Source organism: Phascolarctos cinereus, unplaced genomic scaffold, assembly GCF_003287225.1.
Source record: "Phascolarctos cinereus isolate Bilbo 61053 unplaced genomic scaffold, phaCin_HiC Scaffold_7;HRSCAF=346, whole genome shotgun sequence".
NCBI lineage: Eukaryota > Metazoa > Chordata > Mammalia > Diprotodontia > Phascolarctidae > Phascolarctos > Phascolarctos cinereus.
The window spans coordinates 16186115-16208438 of NW_027556180.1; the positions used below are offsets into that span (position 1 = coordinate 16186115).

Sequence of the window (22324 nt, forward strand, 5' to 3'; positions counted from 1 at the left end):
TAAGAACTCTGGCAAAGTCTAACTCTTTCATTTTAAATAAGACAACTGAGCCCCAAGAAAGTGAAGAGACTTGTCCAAGGTCACACAAATATTGGCAGAGCCAGGACTAGAACCTTGGGTAACCAGACTCTGAGATGGTGTTCTTTGTGCTATGGCTTGTTGCCAATAGGGTGGTCATTTTCAAACGTCAATGTTTTCCCCTGATTTTATCATGGACCAATGTAACTAAATGCAGAAAAGCTTATGGCTAGAGAAGCTAGCCACTAAGTGATGGGTTCTTTGGCCTTGGAAATCTACAAAACAAAGGAAATTTCAAAATGGCCCCTTGGACACCACATGTACTGGATATGTCTGCAATGGCGAGGCCAGAGTGATAGAAGAGGAGGCAGTTGATGAAAAGAATCCCTTTCGAGACCCTTTATAAAAGCATTCACTTAATAGTGAGTATTCCAAATGTGAGATCCCCAGTTCTTAGATTTTAAGATGGAGAAAGTTCTCAGAGGTCATTTTACAGATAAAGAAACTGAGGTCTAGAAAGGTTCAATGACTTGCCCAGGTTCACACAGCTGACAAGTGCCTGAGGTGGGATTCAAATCCAGGTATTCTTACTCTAAGCCTGGCACTCTATCCATTATAACATACTTCCTCATATAATTGTCCAGTGACCAACTAGCCACATTGGCCATGGTATCCCAGTTCAAAGAATCACAATACATATAATCCACACTTGAAAAATAATCCCCTTTATACCATCCCCAATGAGTGTTCATTTGCCTTTCTTTGAAGACCTCCTCTGAGGGGAAACTCGCTAACTCTCTAGGCAGCCCATACCACTTTTCAATCACTCTAATTGTTTGGAAGTTTTCCCTTATATCAAGCCTAAATTTTCTTCGTTATACCTTCCCCCTATTCTTCTTAGTTGTGTCCTCTGGGGCCAGGAAGAATAAATTGAATCCTTTTTTCATGTGAGACCAACTTTAAGAAAACTATCCTATCCCTGTAAGCCTTCTCTTCTCAGTCAAAAGATCCCCAGTTCATTCAACAAATCTTCAAGGCCCTTCACCATTTTGATTGTTCTCTTCTGGATAGTCTCCAACTTGTCCACACCCTCCCTAAAATAAAGTGCTCAGAATTACATTAAAACTATCTCCCAGGGGCAGCTAGGTGGCGCAGTGGATAGAGTACCACCCTTGGAGCCAGGAGGACCTGAGTCCAAATCTGACCTCAGACACATAGCACTTACCAGCTGTGTGATTCTGGGCAAGTCACTTAATCCCAATTGCCTCACCAAAAAAAAAAAAAGTAAGAGGATTTTCACACAATGATGGCTATTAAAAAATAGATGAAGAGGAAAATATCAACACTTATACAGTTCAACAAGAATTATATTTGTTTCCATTTCAACAAATTCATACAAGTGCTTAAAAATCTCTTTTAATTACGTTTTCATGAATTCCATGAATATCATTGTATTTCATGTTACCAAAAAAAAAAGAGGTATCTTGAACATACAATCAGAAATGTGTTCACAGTGAAAGCAAAGCATATTGGTATTAAAAAATATAGCCAAGTTATAGATCCATAACGGGAAGCCATTTCTAATGACCAGTTCATTTGGCCTTCAATATTATTGAGAAAATCTTTTTTGACATGTTGGGAATTGTTATGCTATCTTTTATTATTATTATTATTATTTCTCTTACAGTATAATTCAAGCCCCCCCTTTCCCTGTAAAGTTAGTACTTCCAATCAACCAATTAGTCTGAAAATTACAAAGTACAGCAAATGTCTTTGTGATTGAGTTCGTCACATACAAAGCCTGTAGCAAAAATATGTAACAAAATTTATGCAAAACAAATATTTTCCTATCCTTATGTACAGAATATCTTCATTCTCTTTCCCTTCCCCCCTCCTCATTCCTACTCCAAAACAGATGGAAAAAGAAAAACAAAAGAAAACACAAAAACCAGTCACTAGTTTGTGGGAACTCTCCCACCCTGAATCAGGGTAAGTGAAAATCTAACCAAGGTAAGATAGTTGGCTTTCCTCCTTTACCTCAGATGCTAAATTACAACATTCATAGAAATCAAAAGAGGTATCTGTCCTCCTCAACAAACGTGAAAAGTAAAATAAAATTAGGAGAGCTGAAAAAAAATTTTAAAGAAAGACAGTAGATTTTTTTTTCAGACTTTTGCCTGAACACCTCCACAGTTTGGGGTCGAGGAAGCAGACAAGGAATTACATTGGTTGCTCGATTCTGAAGGCGTGCACAGAGGGAGAAACATTTAGTTACAAATGCACATGGGTTATGAATCTGGCCCATGTGGAACTTTCACATTGATGGCAGGCATGCATCTATTCCAAGACTGATACATTTTTACAACATTGAAAAAAGACTCAGGCAACCTTGGGAAAATAACACAGCATCTATTTACATAATTGTCCACAGGAGGACCATCTTCAATCAAAGGAGACCTGTACTGGAACTCAAAAAATCCTCTTCTCAATCATGCTGGAGCCAAGGATAGCACAACAAAAACAAGCAATATCTGGAGCTCTACGGGATACCTTGTTCACACTGAAAAGACAGGTCTACACCATTTATAGTCTCAAGAGGAAATAAATTTCTGGTTTGTCCTCTACACTTGGCTCAGTCTGGAGGACTGAGTCATCCATACAAAACGGGTCTACGTAGCCACTGAAAAGAGAAGTGCATGCCCCCTCGGGAATACCACGGCCTTCAAGGTCATTCAGATACCCTGCGATGTAGGATCCAGTGGAATGCCTGTTCACCACCTGGGCAGAGGCAGTGGGCTTGTTTCTCAGGACCACTCCTCCAACACTGCTGGAGGGCAGAGCCCTCTGCTTGCCGGCTTCTTGTCTTTCCTTGGCACGGCTGGCAATGTTGCGAACACGGCTCTGGCTTCGGGAGGACAGCTTTCGGACCAACGCCTTGGGGCATTCCCTCTCGTCCGGCCTTGGGCCCAGCACTTGGCTGCTGTCCTCCTGGTCAAAGGACACGAGTTTCCGGAGCTGTTCAGTCAGAGCATCCACAGACTCCACCCCTTTTGCTTTGAAGGTCATGCCCTTCTTTTCTCGTAGTCCGGCTGTAATGAAGCTTTTACTTATGCACTGGTATTTGCTCTCAAAATTGCAAGAGATATCATCCGACGTCAGATCTCCCAGGCTTTTGGATTTGCAAGGGCTAGGCTGTTTCCGAGCTTGTAAAGAAGGATGTGCAGGTTGCTGCAGACCTTGAGGATTAGGCCCCAGGGGTAGACATGCTGCATTGTTTGGGGGATTTGAACATTGGAAATAATTATTACATACAAAGCCAGCACTCTGATAAGCCGGACAAGAAATGCTTCGGTTTTTTAGCATTTGAATGTGGTTGGAAAGTTTGAGGGTAGAGGGATGTAGGAAGCCATTTCCAGAGCTTCTTGGACAGGGTGAATCCATCTCCCAACAGTGCTTTAGTTTCAAAGGGGAAGCAAGTTGACTCATATCCTCTCTCTTATATTCATGGGTTGTTACCAAGAGATCTTGTGAATCTTCATTAACTTCTACTAGACTGCTCTCTCCAGAATTTTGACAAAGGGTGTGATCAATTATATCATCTATTGTCAAATCATTAGAAGTGGAGATACCACAAATGGCACCATTTTCCCAACCCCTTCCACAATTCTTCTGGGGACTTTTAGTTAACGGAGATGGACGAGCAATGCCACTTTCTGAGGCATGGAACTTGGTCTTGCCATTACCTTCATCCATGAACTTGGGCCCAGTGACTGGAGTGAGAGCTGCCTCATGAATGATGGTGTAAGTGGAATACTCCGTTGTCTCAGGGCTAGAGCGGACAGTTGTCTCGGGTGATGAATACTGAGATGACCACAGAGGCTTTGACTTAGAAAAGTTATTTTTGAGGGGTATTTTTAGGTCAGTAGTGAGCAAGGAGGGATGTCTTGACATTACACTGTAAGTCTGACCACTGGTACCTTGAAGTCTTGAAACAGCTCTGAGGTTTGTGTGATCCTTGGTAGCATCAAACTGGCTGATCAGTGCTGAGATTGAACTGCCAAGTTCACTCTCATTTGTTAATGTGACATTGTCAATAAGTTGTGAAATTTCACAGTCCTGCATAATTGCAGTGGAATGTAAGTCATGCCCATCAGAGCAAATGGCAGAAACATCTGTCAAAGAAAAGGATGTCATAACATTGCTTGCCACTCGATTGACTTCCTTAACGTTAAGAACCTCCAGCTCACTCTGAGAAGAGGCATTTCCTAACAATGTTCTTTTTGTTTCTGAAGGAAAAGTCTTCCCATTTTCCCTTGTTCCTATATCATTTATAGTACAGCATTGGTCCCTGGAAGTTTTAATACCCATTTGTTGTCTTGATGAAACGAGTTTTTTGGGAGACAGATTTTTCTGAAGGTCAATGGGCACATGTAATTGGGCTTTCCCACCACGATAGTTTAGGGCTCCTGACTCTTCTTCTAAGGGTGATGCATTATTAACAAGAGAGACAACAGGATCCACCTGGCTACCATTTTTGTGGAGAGTTGCAGAGGGTGAAGAAAGCTTTTTATCAAGATTTGTTGAGCTTTGCTCTTTCGCATTGGATTTTCCACTTTCTGTATTGGCCTTATTTTCTGCCAAATGAAACAAACAATAAGTTAGTCACCCAGGACATCTCCCATCATACCTGGAAACATCAATTTTTTTTTTGTCTTTAGACAGACAAATGGAGAATGTAGAATTAGTTAAAACTGTGACAATTTACTTATGGAACTGTGCGAATATCTATGTAATGAATAAATGGTAAAGATAGATTGGCAGGCACGCCATCGCAACTTTGCATTTCACGTCTATTACATCAACACATGATGTAATAATGCTGGTTGTAAGTCAATGTCAATGAGGTACCATACTTGCACATTTAGGATTACCTGCGGCTGCTTCCTATTCAGATTTGTACTATACAGAAGCATGGTAATAAAAACAGAACAAGACAGCTCTGTTAAACAACACATCATTACATCCGCAGACAGAAGATGCTTTTATAAGATCTCAAAGATATACACTGATTAACTAAAAACAACACATATTATCATTTGGTTGAAAAAGGTACCTTTTCCTATAAAGATCTAACTTAACTGATGCTTTTAAAAATCCATATGGGCAGATTCCATAAATTCATTTTTACATTTCTGCATTAAAACACAAACACACACACACACACACACACACACACACACACACACACACACACACACATATATATGAACACAGAGAGGGGAATGGTCTTTTTTCTTCCTTTGCTAAAACCTCTGTTGTTTCTTGAATATTTAAAATGCACAAATCACATTTGGAATTGCATTTTTAATAATGTCCAGAAGTTAGAGACATACAGGAAAATGTAAAGCCATATATTGCCTTTCCATCCTTTTAAGCATCCTTAGAACTTATCTAGCATAGAGCTATTCATACAGAGGGAGCTCAATAGCTATTTATTGATTGAGATCTTTCCTAAAAGCACCAAAACATTTTTAATATTTTTGGAATCATGATAAAAAAGGATGATAAATAGGACATGACTGTTGATTCTCTTTTCTTTCTTCATAAAAATGCTTTCTCATAACAAACAGCAGGAATATGACATTTAAGAAGCAAAATACCACTGCAAGTTTTCATCTGCAGTTAAACTGTCTCCCATAATGAAGAAAAAGCAAAACATGTCACATAGCAATAACCTAAAAGTGAAAAGTCTTCCAACAGGCTTCGTCATTTGATAATTCAGGAAGCCTGGGATTCATATTGTCATTTTAAGAAGAGAATGAAAAGAGCATTTTTCATAAAAAAGGTCCCTAATCTGGAAAAAAGCATTAATATTGCTAAGCTGGAAACTAATCCAGAGCTCACCTTTCTGTGGCTTTCTCTCCAAAATTCCTGATTAAGTTATATGCAATTTTATTATGTTGCAGCGTATCTTACATCATATCATGTATTATATATTATATCATATCATGTTGTAATTATATGTCTTAGTAAAGCATTTCTTATATTTAAAACATTTTCCCTTAGAAAATGATTTTAAGGGCTCCTATTTCTCCTTAAAATGACTCACATCCAAAATCAATACAGAAGCACATTTGTGACAAAGTATGTAATTGAGGGTGGTCTGAACACTTGAGGGAAAAATGTTTCTGAGGAATCAGGCTTCAGATTGCACATTTCAACAGCAGGGCTAAAAAAGGACACCTAGAAAATGACCATAAGCTACAGTTGCTCTAGAGACAACAAGGGGAGTAGTTGAGGATTATCTAGAACAGAGACCCCTGACAGCTGGAATTTGGAGTTCAACTTGGTCCTTGGTAAAGTGGAAATTGTTGGTATTGCTCCATTCTCCACAAACATGTGCTGAGAAGTGGCCTGGAAGAACAGACTCCATTTATAACTCTCTTTCCAGCCCTATGGCTCTTTCTTCTATATTTGAAATATCCCAAGGCTACTTGGGCTCTTCCTAGACCTTTCAAGTCCCTTTCTTTGCTGCCCCTGAAGCCCCCACTCATAGACACTACTGGTCTCAGGATTTTAGGTAAACAGAAATTGACCCATCTCCACAAAAACATAGGGGACCTCTAAACTAGCACATAAACTTGTTTAAAGCCTTTTACTTTTGACCATATACTGCTAGGACTTTAGAACAACATTGGGAACTCAACAATCACTTTGGCACAACAAAAAACCCAGTTTTAAAGTGTATTCCTGACTAACCAAAATCCCAAACCAATGAAAACTCTCCAAGAATCTTACCAAGTGCATTTTCTTTGCCTTCAGTTTCTTTGGCTGATTCAAGCGTGGGGAGGGACAATCCCCCCAGAAGACTTTTCTCAACAGGCATAGAAACTGGGCGAGCTTGTAAACTTCTTGTGGTTCTTCGGAGAACACCATCTTTCTCTCTTGAGCCAGTTACCTCAGACACACTGTCCTTCATTTCCATCATTTCTTGGAAACCCATTTTGCTCTTCTTTCGGCCCTTTGCTGGAGCACTAGCTGTGCGGCGCAGAATCCGATCACCAATGGATCGCTTACGGACATAATGGGAATTGTTTTCTGAAGAACTGTGTTTGGGGTTCTTATTGAACAGGCCCCTCAGGCCTATCAGTTGTCTATTCTGCAGATATAAAGGAGACAATCCAAACATTTAAGGCATATGACATAGGGCAACAACTTGTCCATCAAGGAGCTGCACTATAAAAGATGGAGCCAAAAAGAAATTTCACAACCACTGGAGCAAACTCATGAGCAAGGAAGACAAATACTAGCCACAGCAGCCCAGCACACAGTCATGCACATGTTACTGGCTCCTCCCAATGATGACAGCTGTCTACTTCTACAGCAATGCCCTCCCAGGAGCTTCCACAGCAAAAATGGCAGCTGGTCTAAGAAGAGCTTCCCATTTCCAAGCCCCTAATGGGTTCTTGGGGAAATAGCCCCCTTTCAAAGCAACAGCCCAATGTTTCACAATTGGAAAGGAGAAATAGAAGGAAGTGGTACACTAGCTCATGCTGGCTGCTTTGATGTCATTCACAAAGTTGTGCCCCCGCGAGTGAGAGCCACATGTCATGCTAACAAAGACTACCTTCGTAGCTCCTAGAAAATGCAATATGGTATAACTGGGATTGAGGATTAAAGGGCTCCACTGCAGGGGGGAAAAAAAGAAACACAAACATTTTTTGGCTAATTTATCCAAGAAAGCGTCACAAGAAGAACAAAAATATATGTCATGGACAAGTGTTTCTCCTAAATAGTGTTTGTAATTTAGCCATATTGCATTCATTTTCGTTTTCATGTGAAACTTCATATCAGCACATTGTATAATACACATTCTCACTGAAACATCATTCAAGTCACAGCATGTCTCCAATCATACTTATATTACTCAACAAAATGAATACATAGTATTTTGGAAAAGGAATGGAAAGTCAGTGGGAGTACTCTCTCTCTCTCTGACTCAAACATGAATTATTAAATTTCTATTTGGGGTTTTTTTCCCCATCCATGACAAAGGGCAATGACATCCATATGGCCAACCTAGAATCCCAGAATATCCTGAGATTTACTATCAAGTAGTTTCATGAAACTTAGTATTTATGTTATTTCAACATGAAGAAAAAGAAGTAATTTATCCAGGGAACTAGGACAGCAAAGAAAAGAAGCACTGGTCATAGAAAGGAAGCTCATTTCTTCAGATTTCTCAATTATTTCCTAGAGTTTGAAGCAAATACTGCCTTACTAGCATCGTACTGGGATGGAGACACCAACTATTTTGGAGACAAAATTGCAATGAATAAGTCAATGCTCAAAAACTCATTCATAACCAAGCAAATATTAGATGGTTAAAAAAAAAGTTTCATCAGTGCCAAGCTGCATCGTAGCCTACCTGGAGTTCCTTTTAATCAAATCCTTCCTAGAATTCGAATGTGGTTGGGGGAAAAGATCCTAGAATCAAATCCTCATTTTACTCTCACTTGGAATGATCTCTAACAAACTAAGCTTTTAGAATAGCTTGCGAACTACAGGGAAGAAAGCTTCTATAGAGATGAATATCATCGCCCATGGCATTTGCTCTTCCATTCCATTTCAACTTCCCAAAGGTCTTTCCAGCCCTTCCTTTATTTAGCTATTAGAGAGAAGTGATAGCTTGGCACAGGTCCTCTCTGAATGGATTGAGACTGTAACCAAAGGCTGCACAATTCCATGGGCCCAAATCTATGCTCGCTGTTGCTATGTTTGTTTAGGTTTTTAAGGGCTAAAAGAAAACTCAAATGAATTAACCACAGTGCCAGTTCAAATAGAAAATGAGGATCCAGCTGAAAACATACTTTTCCTGGGGATATATTAAGTTCTAGAGCACAGGGTGACTTTATAGCATTGGGCATAATAATATTTACATATGTATATATCATAATAATTTAAAAGAACTTTCATGCAGAATATCTGATTTGATTTTCCCAGTGACTCTGCGAAGTAGGTAGACTAGTTTATTCCTATTTAATGGATGAATAAACTGTTTCTCAGAGAGACTTGCTTAAGAATATGTGGTTAATAAGTGGGAAAATAGTGGCTAAAACCAATGACTTCCTCTTCCTATTTCAATGTTACTCCCACCACATCATGGTACCTTTTCTTTTTGCATAACACTGATCTACTACAGTTCGTGAACTGGTACCACGATATGAGACCCAATTTTCTTGGCTTCCCATGGAATTTTCCATTTACTTCACCTGGGTTTTACTCAGCTGCTCCCCTATGACTGTCATCTATTTTTGCCCTGCCTTACAGAATCTTTGGCTTCTCTCAAGCATAGCTTAGGCACCATCTCCTACATGAGGCCTTTTCCTGATGCCCCAAGTTATTAATGCTCTCTTCTTGAAATTACTTTGTATAACTATATATTTCATATTTAATTTTGCACACACATTGCTTTCCCCCATAGAGTGTAAGTTCTTTAACAGAAGGGACCTTGTTTTGTTTTTGGCACCTAGCACAGTGCCTCGAACTAGTGGGACTTTATGTGTATTTTGTTGAACTGAACAGAATTTTAGGTGTGTTGACACGCTATTCTCATTAACTCATTCTGGAAAGCATCTGGGATGACAACAGTGTCTTCACAAGGGTAATTAGTGCCAATACCATAAAGATTTCAAAGTCTCACACTGACACCTACCTTGCCATATATTTCATTGATTGTTATATGAACAAATATGGATGCTTCTGTCAGCCCTTCCAAATAGACATGACGGTAGCCTGATAAAAGAACAGAAAGTTTTGTCATTGTGACTCTATGTATTTTGCTCCTCTTTATACATAACATGCTTCATTAGCAATATTTTATATTGAGGACCAATCAGTTTAGATACCCCGAGTGGGGCTGTACTGACCAGGCACAAGGCTACTGAAAGTCACCGTTCTTTGTCCAACGAAGTCTCTTCCAATGGGATCATGATCCCAAACAAGAAACCGAACCAAAGCTATGTCTGGCATGTGTATGGTAAACGTCAGCGTCTCTTCCCAAACAGGGTTAAATCCTCAGGGAAACACAAGACAGGAGAGAACATCAGAAGGCCAAAATATTTGACTGAAAGTACATTGACAAAAATATCAGGACATAAATGATGGAAATTATTCATGAGGTAATAATCCTATGAAATCTTCAACCATCTAAAGGAAATCTAGACCCTTCTCCAGCCATTGACAAGAGAATGGACCCTCTCTCATGCCCTCAATTCCCTGCTCATGTCTAGCACTGGCTTGTACAGTAGAGAAAATGCTTTGTATTGTCCAATGAACTCAAGTTCTCAAAGGATGTGAAACAAAGACTTGTCTTGAGTAGACCACAAAGAATCCCAGACAACTGTCTCAAAGGAAATACTAAAGAATCCCTGTAAGCCCTAATGCTCCTAAAGCTTTGGTCTCTCTCTGTGACCAAAGACATATGAAGTGACACCTCCAAAAAAACCCTCAAAAGCCAATTTTCCAGGTTCTTCAAATCTCTCATGGAAAATGCCCATGATCAGAAACAAAGACTGAAAGCATGCAATGAATCCATTTATGAGCATCATTATTTAGTATACCATGAAGTCAAGATATGTAATGGCAAAGAAAAATAGAGCTACATGCACTCAAAAGTCATATGAATCTCTAAATTTCTAAAAATCAAAAAGTATAACAAAAAGATTTTTTTATGTGTATCTCTTGATTTTAGTATATAAACTGCAAACTTGGAAAGGTTTATCTATCTACACTAATATTCTCTAGAAAGAAAAGCTGGACCCTGAATTTTACAGAACCCCAGAATTAGAGAGTTGAAAGGGACCCCCATGAAATCATCCAAGCGCAAAAAGAATTTTCTCTATGGCATATGCAAGTGGTCACTGAGGCTTCATTGAGGTAATGAGACATTGAAATTTTCTGGGTTGATTTGAATTTAACTAAAACATAAAGTCTTAGTAAAATCAGTTGCCATTTTTAGGTTGTAATATAGGGAAAAGAAAGCTAACTCTTGGTGGTTTCACCAAGATATAAATAACTATTTAGTCTTTTCATTCTTAACTCTTCCAGAATGCATTTGAGCATCTGCCTTCCATCTTGAACTAATCACTAACCCGATGGAATGGTGTCCAAGTGGTAAATTGAAAGTTACTAAGGTGACAGGACTAACCAAGGAGAAAGGAGGTGTCTCAAAGCCGTGATTATCTCTGTTTGGCCTAGTGAAAATCTACCAAGCAATTCTGCTGAAGCTGAAAAGGAAGGGGAATGGGATTTGCCTCGTTGTAAAAGAACACAAGAAGGCAAATGTGTTACTTTTAAATACGATGTTTCCATCAGTCATGAGCTCTAATGTACCTTCTTGAGTTCTCAAGTTCTTTTTCTTCAAGTAACCAGCAGACAAAACAGAAGCAAAACAAAAAAAAAATCACGGCTCTCTTTTAACCCCAAATCTATAAGTGTCTTGAGAGGTTATTAAAACTGATTGATAAGATGTGATGTGGTGTAAAAATGGACTCATCTTGGCTGTGTGACCCTGGGTAAGTCACTTGAGTCCTCTATGTCCCAGGCAGCTTGTATAAGACCAATAGCGGCAGTAAAGGTACTAGATCTGCATTGGTAGAGGGAACTCCTCACTAGGAACTTCCTATATCAATGAAATCACAGATCTGGCCCTAGATCTATCAATAGGTGGATAGATAGATAAATAATTGACATCTATTAATCCAAATCCATAGATGGTTGATACACAGATGTATAGATAATTGACAGGTGATAGATAATGCATAAGTGATGATAGATAAAGGGTAGATAATTGATACATAGACAAAAGATTGTTTGATGATAGGTAATACAAAGATAGATGATAGATGAATGGGTGAATAAATTATATCTATCAATCAATATCTATAGATGGTTGCTACATAGATGGATAATAGACAGATGTAGACAATACATAGATGATGATGATAGATAGATGACTGATAGATAATAGATAAGTTATATATAAATGATAGATGTGGATGGATGGACAGATTGATGATAGGCAGATAAACAACCTAAGTATACCTATACATGAACGAATAAATGAATGACTAGACAGGTAAATGAAAGAATGAGTGAATACAAACATTCACATAGCACTTTAAAGTTTATCAAGTATCTTACATAGGTTATTTCATTTGAACCTCACAACAGCTCTTTGAAGTAGATGCTGTAATTATCTCCATTTTACAGATCATGAAACTGAGTCTGAGAAATGGTCAATGACTTGCCCAGTTAAGTATCTGAGGCAGGATTCAATCTCAGGTGCTCCTGACTCTAAGTACATTACTGTATTCACTGCAGCACCCAGCTGGTCTAAAATACCATATTCACAAGGCTAATATGTGAAAGGTGAGAAGAACAGCAGTACAGGGAAAGGAATGGCAGAATGCCTTGAGCAATATGTCAGAAAAAGTGGGTCTTCAACTGTCCACACGTGTTCATGAAGTGTGCTTTGCCTGGTTGGGCAGGCTATGTCAACCATTGGTATTTCAGGTGACCAAGGGAAGGAGCACTTTCCAGGCCCTTTGGAGCTATCAGGGATTAGTGACACAGGGAAGCCTCTGGCACAATACAGGAAATAAAAGATATGGTGCCCAAGATACCTCTCACTAAACCTCTCCACTGGCAAAATTCTGAAGAGCCACAGTGCCATCCAACTAGTCAGATTTGCTAAGCCAATTTCCACCACTAAAACAGAGATGGCAGAAATGCATAGTCCTCAATGCTTTTTTTTGCCCAAACAGAAACAATTTTCTCTTCCAGCTTAGCCCTATTTGTGAACACCTTGCTTCCAACCCATAAAAGCTGAGCCTCTTACCATTGTCATCCACCACTCGAGTTTGTTCTTTGCAACAATCTATGGGAAGCCCAATGATTTCCACTTCAACAAATGGGTCAATGATCTATTTAAACAAAGAGAACACCACATTGTTTATCGTTGGTAAAGACACAGAGACTTCTAAATTGTTTGCTAGTGTTGGGGCATCTGAAAAAATGTGGCCAGGAAGCTGGAAATCAGATGCCTCAGGACATGAGGGTTCACAGGGCATAAGGCGGCTGCATTGCCTTTCAGTTCTGAAACTCAGAATTTCTAAAGGGCCAACACAAATAGGAGTTCTACCACTTGGGCTCCTTCCCATTGTTTTTTGGCAAGGCGCAGACATTCATATTCATATTCACACACACACACACACACACACATACTGTTCATCCTTCCAGCTGCTAATGGTATCTGCTCTCAGGTTACCTTCCATCTATCCTATAAGTATCTAGTCTCTACCCATTTGTGTTCATGTCATGTCTCCCAGTAGAATGTAAACTCCTCAAGGACAAGGAACCATTTGCTTTGCATTTCTGGTACTTAGCATAATGCCTGGCATACAGCAAATACTTAATAGATGATTGCTTACTAAGCATCATCCTAAATTGAGAATTCTTTTTAAAACACAGGGACAATTCCAATGTAATTTAAACTCGATAAAAATTGTCGTTACTTTACTGTATACTTTACCTCACCACGGTCTCCTAGCATGGAGTCTGGTGGTTTTGGGAGCTGCTGGCCGCTAATCACTTTCAGAATGAGCTGTTTTTTAGGGTTGGCGGGCAGTGGATCGCCACAGAAAGGGTTGAATGTACCTATATGTTTATGGCAAGGAAGCAGATTTTAAAAACTCAAGTTAGTGTCACGGCAATGTCAGTCAGTTCAAGCCGCCTGTGTCCTGCAGCAGTTCAGACAGAGGCAGCAGATGACATGCAGAGGTACCACTGTTAGTTCCTTCAGAGTCATTATCATGTAACTATTCTTCAGGCTCACTCTGTGCCAGCTGGCCTGCGTGCCCTTAGTTTTTGCTTTTGTTTTTGTTTTTTTTTCCATTAAGCTAAGTGCCTAAAGGGCAGGACAATGGATTCATTCTAAATATGCCTCCCCAATTTAATCATCAAAAATGCAACTGTAAACATTGCTTGAAAAAAGAAAGATAAATTGGATTTTAGTATTTAAGCATTGAACCAAGTGAGGGAAGTGATTTTTTAAATTGAGAAAAAGTCACCCTTTTCTAACCTAGATATAATAGGAACAGATAAGCAAAATTCATTTTCAGAGTTGTTTCCCTACACCAACAGAAATCTGATCTGGAAACGACAAAAGGAGCTTCAATGAGTTGGACCCCAAATACCAGTGTTATAACCTCGAGTCTGTATCCACAACATATTTCTCACTTTTATTAGGACTGTCAAATATTGGCATCTGTGGGGCTAAGCTAGCTCACCAACATTCTGATCTTCTCATTTTTAGCACTCTGGTGAGAGTTTCATAGTAATCCCCTGGTTCCCAAGAGAGACGTCAGGGCTCTAAGTGTCAATTTCCCAATAACATATACTAAAGGTCAGGTCAAGACAATGACTTTTCAGACTTTGGGCCACTCTCTGTAGCTACATTCATTGTTTAACATGGCAAACGTTCCCTCATGCTAAACTAATGCTAAGTAATCATCATGAGAGTCACAGCCTCTAACACAAGGGCTCTTAACCGTTTTGTTACCTGGACCCCTCTTTCAGTCTGGTGAATGTTTTTAAATGCATAAAATAAAATACAAAATAATAAATAAAATAACAAAGGAAGCCAAAGATAAGTGAAAATAAAGATGCAACTTTTTCTAATTCGAGTTCATTGGCCCTCCCTCCACCCTTGAAATATATCCCTGGGGGATCCATGAACCTCTGGGTAAATATCCTCGCTACAATCTTATCACCTAATATCCAATTATAGAAGGATGGGTCAAGTTCTTTCAAAAGACTGATTCATTTCTCCCTTTGTATTTCAAGTGCCTGGTGCAGGGCTTCATACACTTAATCAGTTAATAAATTGAATCAAATGGGAAACAGAGGCAAACCTTTACACATCTGCTGGGGTTTGAGGACATAGCCACAGTTGCCGTTCATCTTGAATTTGGCCCGATTCAGCTGCATCATGCGCCCCTCGGATTGGTAGTTCAGTGCAACTGTATGATTTGAAAGTTGAGGAATTAGAGAAGAGGCCAACATGAATTAGCATCCTGGAGAACTGTTTTCCTTCAGGGGAAAGGAGAAGCACACACCTAGCTGGCAGCCAGCATTCCAATATGGCAGCGGGTTGAAGTTACTGGAGTCAATCCTGTAGGCAGACGGGTAGATCCTGGTCAGCTGCTTCTGGTTATAAATCATGAACTGCTCTGACTTTTGTTGGACCACCTGATGGGCTCTCGTTTCACTGAAGGATAACACATTTCCTGTTGTCCCTGTTTTGTTTTGTTTTTTTTTAATGGAAAAGGAAATAGGGAAACCATGTCAAGAGAATGATACCATTTAGAACATGAACATTTTATTTTAGAATTTATACCTTATTTCAATGCTACAAGAATCTATTATTTCATCAGTATGGATATTCCCTCTGCTATGGCAAAATACTTCTTTTCTCATATACGATATCTCATCTCCCACCTCCAAGCCTTTGTACAAGCTGTCCCTTATGCCTGGCATGCCCTCACTTCTCACCTCTACATTTGAGTCCCTAGCTTCCTTCAAGGCTGAGCTCAGGTCATCCTACATAAGACCTTTTCTGATTTCTGGTTGTAGTTTCTCATCCCCTCCCGATTACTGTGTATGTGTGTATGTATAATGTGTACTTCGCATGTATTTTCTATTTACATATCTGCGACCTTATTATTTCTTGATCAATCGAATATGAGTTCCTTGAAGTCAGAGACTGCTTCATTTTTCTTCTCATTGTGACCCTAATACCTGATACAGTATCTAATTTGCTGGTTTGTAATACATGGTTGTCCAGATGACTGGTAGGTTACAACCTTAGTACATGGTCTTCATGAGAAACAGCTTTCTGCAGCACACAGTGTCCACTAAGGTCACCAGGAGTAAGTAAAATGAACTAAGCGGTGAATACAGATCTGCTTTTCTGCATTTTTGAAACATCCTATAGACCTCAAACCCTCTGAAGAATGCTCAGACTTGCCAGTTTTAATGAGCAGTAGCCTGAGCATGCTGGGATCAGATTTACATAACCTCTAAGGAGCCAAACTGAGGGATTTTTAAGTGACCGTGTGGCGCTCGCTCTCTCTCTCTCTCTCTCTCTCTCTCTCTCTCTCTCTCTCTCTTCTCTCTCTCTCTCTCTCTGTCTTTCCTATCCTCTTACAGAAATGCATATGAATTAGTCTACCAATAGAGCTGAGCCACATCTGTGCGTAAAATACAGCACATTTTAATTATCCCTTGCCCATTTTCTTGTGCAATAAAAACAGATGAAGTTCAAAAGCAGAACAGTGCCCAGCATTACTTTCCATTAGACCTAATAGGATTAGGTTTCATATAGCATTTAGTGGAAATGATATTTCCAGACACACACACACAAACACACTTTTTGGTATATTTAAGACAGTTCCTGAGCTTGTTTTGGGGAGCATTATTAGACTGTTGTTCTCTTGCTAAGTTGTCACAATTTCATCACAATGAAAAGGACAAAATCAGCACCAAAGGGAAGAAATCCTATGGGATATGGCTGGAGGAGGGGAGTTGAGGAAAGAGCTCTCCCCACCCATGTGTTAGGAATGGACTCTTCATCTGAAGATGAATGCAAGGTATGCAAGGGTAGAAACTAGGGTTCAAGGATGATAAATTTAGAGTTGGAAGATACCTTAAAGGCCTTCTAATCTAACCCAGCTAGGTGGGTGCAGTAGATAGAGGATTTGGCCTAGAGTCATGAAGACCTGAGTTCAAATCCAGGGTCAGACACTTACTAGCTGTGTGATCCCTAGGCAAGTTATTTAACCTCTGTTTGCTTCAGTTTCCTCATCTATAAAATGAGTTGGAGAAGGAAATGGAAAACCACTCTAGTATCATTACCAAGAAAATCCAAAATGGGGTCACATTTTGGATATGACTGAAAAACGACTGAACATAATCTGTGTGTGTGTGTGTGTGTATGTGTATGTATCTCTATGCGCGTGTGTGTATATATATATATGTATGTGTACATATGTGTATATATACATATATAGTATGTGTGTATGTGTATGTATCTCTATGTGTGTGTATATGTATGTGTTATATATATGTATATATATAGTATGTGTGTATGAGTATGTATCTCTCTGTGTGTGTATATATATAGGTCTGTGTATATATGTATATATAGTATATATGTATATATAGTATATATGTATATATATATGTGTCTCTCTGTGTGTATGTGTATATATGCATATATGTAGTATGTGTGTATGTGTATGTATCTCTATGTGTGTGTATATATAGGTATGTGTATATATGTATATATATACATAGTATGTATGTATATGTATCTCTGTGTGTGTGTATATATATAGGTCTGTGTATATATGTATATATATAGTATATATCTATGTGTATGCATCTGTGTGTGTGTATAGGTATGTGTATATATGTATATATGTAGTATGTGTGTATGTGTGTGTATATATAGGTATGTGTATATATGTATACATATAGTGTGTGTGTATGTATATCTCTGTCTGTATACATATATTCATATACATACATGTCTGCATGTATGTCTATGAAAAAGCACCGATCTGAATCGTAGGATCAAACAAGTCTAAACAGCAACATATCAATCTAACGGTAAAAGGAAGGGATCAGTGAAGGCGACTCTGGTCATGAACCATCAGCTTTGCACGTGGCGCTGCTTGGATAAAAAGGAAGCGGTTCTGGCAAGGTTCTAGGACAGGCAGAGCTATCCAGATGAAAGCTGAGTTTTCTCCAACCCACAGTGTCCATCGAGGCCATCAGGAAGCAGCAGGCCCAGGACGAACTCAGAGCTTCTCAGGGACTAGAGTAAGAAGTTACACATACCCTTGAGAACAGAAGAATGCTAGCCTATGTGGTATACAAGTCTTACACCAAGGACTGGAGCCATAAAGGGGAGGTGATGGGACTGAAACCACAAGCTGATAGGGTAGCCAAGCTCTTCAGATGTTTAAATGCCCTTACCATCCCATCCTCCCAATCACACCCTATCTGGTCTCTTCTCCAGGCTAAAGGTCGTCTTTGAGTTTTCATACAGAATTAACTCAAGAACCACTATTCCGATTCCGCTCCTATGGGCCAGGCTTTTCAGCACATCAACATTCCTCCTGAAATACTGTGTTAGAGTCAGACAGGTGGAGTTTGAACCCCACATCTACCCCTTGTTTATTGCCCATGTGAACGTGGGTTAGTGACTTTTCTTCACTGGGTCCCAGTTTCCACATCTGTAAAATAAGCATCTGGGATTATATAACTTCTGAAGTATATTCTGCCTCTTTGCTCCCCATCATCCTAAGTGGCTAATTCAACAGCTGAAAACATTCCTATTTGGAATGAAATTGCAATCTTCGAGACGACTTCTCTCAAAGTCGAGACTTCAGGAAAGTAATGAAAGAACCCGCCAAAACATCACTTTGATGCAGCAGCTGCTCTTGCTCACGCTCATTTGGACTAATCCTCTGTGACCATCCTTCCTCCGATTAGCAAAGGCCATTAGAGAAAAGCATGGCTTTTATAGAACAGCATTTACATCATATTCCAGGGACTGCTGCTTGGAGAAAATCATTTGCTGCACCGGATTCGAGAGTTGTCCTAATTTCTATTATCTCCCTAATAATAAAAGAGCAATTCACAACTTAATCCCCTGCCTGAACTCACTCTGACTCCCTAATCATTCAGTTAGTCAACCATATCTACCGAGCTATTGATCAATGCTGAGCACTGAATAGGAGTCAATCTGCTTTCCTTGTTGGAGCTAACACAGGCCCTATAAAAAATGAGGCACTCTGACTTCCCAAATTGACTTCGTCTGAAAAAGACCCCAGATACCAAGGTTAATCCATTTCAAGGTCAGTCAATATGGTAAGGATCAGTTAATTTTAAGTGTGGGGAGTACTCCTTCCATCAACACAGATGGCAAACCTGTAACTCAGTCAACTGAATTCCAAGTTCTTTAAGAGTTTCTATAGACCAAGATACTCTTCACTTTCTGCCCATCACAACTTGGTGATTGGCTCTCCGAACCAAGCTAGGCTAGTACTCAGACAATGAGTGAGGGATCCTCTAGTGGGCTCATGTTCAAAGCCATCCCAGCTTAGTTAAACTTTCCAGAGACGGTGTTCGGCTAGTACAGCCTTCAGGAACCCACAACAACTGGTGAGGCATCAGAATAGGAATTCAGGGGAGTATTTCAGTATCAATGGTACGGGAATCCCTAACATGGTGGAAGTGTTGTCTCCCTGTTAAAATACAAGCTCCTTGAGAGTAAGGTTGATTTCCTCTTTCTCTTTATCTCCAGTGTTCAGCACAGTGCCTGTTACACAGTAAACACTACATAAATGTTTGTTGATTGACTGATTGAACAGACCTCGGTAATATCAGAAAAATACAAGCCTTATGCCTAGTCTTACCATCATCCACTATGTCTTGGGCTGCCACAGAATTGGTGTAGATAACTAAATCTGAGAGATCCCGGCACAGTTTCATGGTTTTCCTTCTGCGGCCGAGCCTGTAAGGAACACAAACAATCTACAGTGCAAAGTCTATAAATTGCTACATACTAAGAATTTTTCTTTGAAAATTCTTATTGTCCCCTCCCCATGGAATGTTTCATGATTTGTTCCCCATCCTACCTCCAAAGATTTTTGCTAGCAGTTGTCCTGACAGATTGCTCTATTTCTTTATTAAGTTTATACTAATTAATATTCTATACTTTTCTAGTCCCTAAAGGCAAGGACCATGTCCCATCTATCCAATGTACTCTTAACCTACACTAGTTATTCAGTCCAGGCATTCTTTGGGATGCTCCAATATGAACAGAAGTTGATCACATATCATCCCTCCTTGCGAGTAAAGAGTGTTTCATTTTTTTGTCTTTGTATCAGCACCAAGCACATAGTGGGTGTTTACTAGTAGGTCTAGCACATAGTAGGTGTTTACTAAATGCTTGTTGACTAATTCATCATCATGAGCTACGAAGCAGCCATGTGCAAACTGCATCTCTTTTGCTACTCTTCCTCCACAAACCTCTTCTCCAGCATCCACTTCATCCACTCACCTTCATGACTTTGCAATCTTTGCTTCCTATCATTCAGGGGTTCTTAACCTTTCTTGTGTCATGGACTCCTGTGGCAATCTGGCGAAGCTTATGAACCCCTTTTCAGAATTATGTGTTTAAATGAATAAAATAAAATATATGCAATTGCAAAGAAACCGATGAGTTATCAAATATAGGTATAAGAACAAATTTCCAGAACCCCTGACATTTATTCACAAACTGAGGTTAAGAATCTCTGCTCTAATTGGATTAACTTCCTCTCACTTCACCGCATTTCCAAATCCAAGCCATCCTTCAAGACCTCCATCTCCATGAAGCCTTCAACATTTTCTGCCCCCCATTAACTCCCATCACTACATTGCTCATTTGGGAATGAATCATTATATTGTCACTTGAAATCCCATGCATTTATGCCTTGACACTTTCACTAGGTTGCAAAATCCTTGAGGGCAGGGAAAATACCATTCTCTATATCCAACAGAGCCACTTTGCACACCAACAATGTGTTGATTTGACTCTCTAAGACATTACAATTTAACACAGATACTAAGTAGGGGACCACAGAAATGCTAGGTAACTGTGTGAACTTAGAATGCTAGCAGTGTCCCTGACCTGTAGAGCTGGCCACCTTCCTTTCCAGAAGAATTATGGTGTGCTTCCTCATCGTCATCAGTACTATTAGACTTGGACCTCGTCTTTGTCGTTTTCTGTTGGAGAAATCACAGAAGACTTGTCAGTAAGCCCATCCTGCCATGCATCTCTGCACTAGACGTGGAATGAAGGGAGATTTAAAAGTGAAATGAGAGACAGAGACTTAGCCTGAGGGCAGGAAGTACTTCCTTTTCTCCTTCTTTGTGATCAACACCCTTTAACACGGTGCCTGGTACATATTAAGAGTTTAGATATTGGCTGGACTGAGTTGAATACCAGCTGTCCTTCTGAATTGTTTTTCTTTTTTTGGTCCCTAGAAGACACCTAGAGGCTGTGTATTAGAGAGCTCCAGTATCAAGCAGGTGTCTTGGGATATGACTCTGCAGCTGAGAGTGACTTTGTGTGAGATTTGCTGCCTCCACAAGAAGCAGCACCCTGTGCCTGGCTCTGTCTAGGATTTGAGGATGTAAGCTCTTTATGAATTTGAATCTCCAGGGCTGAGCACACAGTAGGCTTTTGATAAATGCTTACTGGTTGATTGGTTGACTTTATGATCTTCCCTAAGAAGATCCCAGAGGAAAAATGCCAGGGTTAGATTTGGAGAAGCTAGACTTGAAACGTGGCTTTATTTTTTAACAACTGTGTACTAAGGCAGATAGATGGCACAATGAGCAGAGTCAGGAAGACCTGAGTTCAAATCTTGCCCCAGACATTTAGTATCTGACTACAAGGGCAATGCAAGTCATTTACGCTGTCTCAGTCCATTTCCTCCACTCCAAAAAAGGAGATAATAACAGCATCTGCCTCCCAAGGTTGTTATGAGAATCAAATGAGATAATCTTTGCAAAGTGCTTAGCACAGTGCCTGGCATATAGTAGCTGCTTAATAAATGTTTATCCCCTCCCTCCCTCTCTGGCCTCAGTTTCTTCATCTATAAAATGAGGGCATTGAAGCATATGGCTTTAAGGTCACTTCTAGTTCTAAATCTCTGAGCCCACGATCTGAAAATCAAAGAAAAGTAGATGGGGGGGGTGGTAGGACAGGCTAGAACCTTACTCAGCCAAAGCAAGGAAGAAGGGAGAGCCCCAGAGGCAGCACAAGCCAGAAAGATGAGGTACCTCATCTACATGAGAATAGCTCCTAGAAAAAATACTTGACAAAGGATACTAAACTGGGTGGGAGGCAGGGTGCAGCTAGGTAGAGTTAGGAAGACCTGAGTTCAAATCTAGCCTCAGACACGTACTAGATGTGTGACCCTGGGTAAGTCACTTAACCCCATTTGCCTCAGTTTCTTCATCTGTAAAATGAGCTGGAGAAGGAAATGACAAGCCAGTATCTCTGCCAAGAAAACCTTGAATGGGGTCACAGAGGGTCAGATAAGATTGAACAACAACTCCACACTGGGCATCACTTGTCTTGGGAAAAGCAAAGAAATGAATACTCCCCTCTCAGGACAGCAGG

The 22324-nt window shown here is 39.8% G+C and overlaps 1 protein-coding gene across 1 annotated transcript in view; it reads right to left on the reverse strand.

The window, feature by feature from the left end:
• Positions 1 to 1364: 1364 nt before the first annotated feature.
• PLCH1 (phospholipase C eta 1) overlaps positions 1365 to 22324 on the reverse strand; it is a 247255-nt gene continuing 226295 nt past the window's right edge. Inside the window, exons 14-23 of the mRNA XM_020988921.2 lie at positions 20825 to 20919; positions 19566 to 19663; positions 15198 to 15377; positions 14994 to 15101; positions 13613 to 13737; positions 12920 to 13004; positions 9948 to 10094; positions 9734 to 9813; positions 6817 to 7177; positions 1365 to 4652 (exon numbers count right to left, since the gene is read on the reverse strand). Of these exons, the coding sequence (XP_020844580.1) occupies positions 2602 to 4652; positions 6817 to 7177; positions 9734 to 9813; positions 9948 to 10094; positions 12920 to 13004; positions 13613 to 13737; positions 14994 to 15101; positions 15198 to 15377; positions 19566 to 19663; positions 20825 to 20919 (3330 nt within the window). The 3' untranslated portion in view covers positions 1365 to 2601. The remainder of the gene's footprint in view (positions 4653 to 6816; positions 7178 to 9733; positions 9814 to 9947; positions 10095 to 12919; positions 13005 to 13612; positions 13738 to 14993; positions 15102 to 15197; positions 15378 to 19565; positions 19664 to 20824; positions 20920 to 22324) is intronic.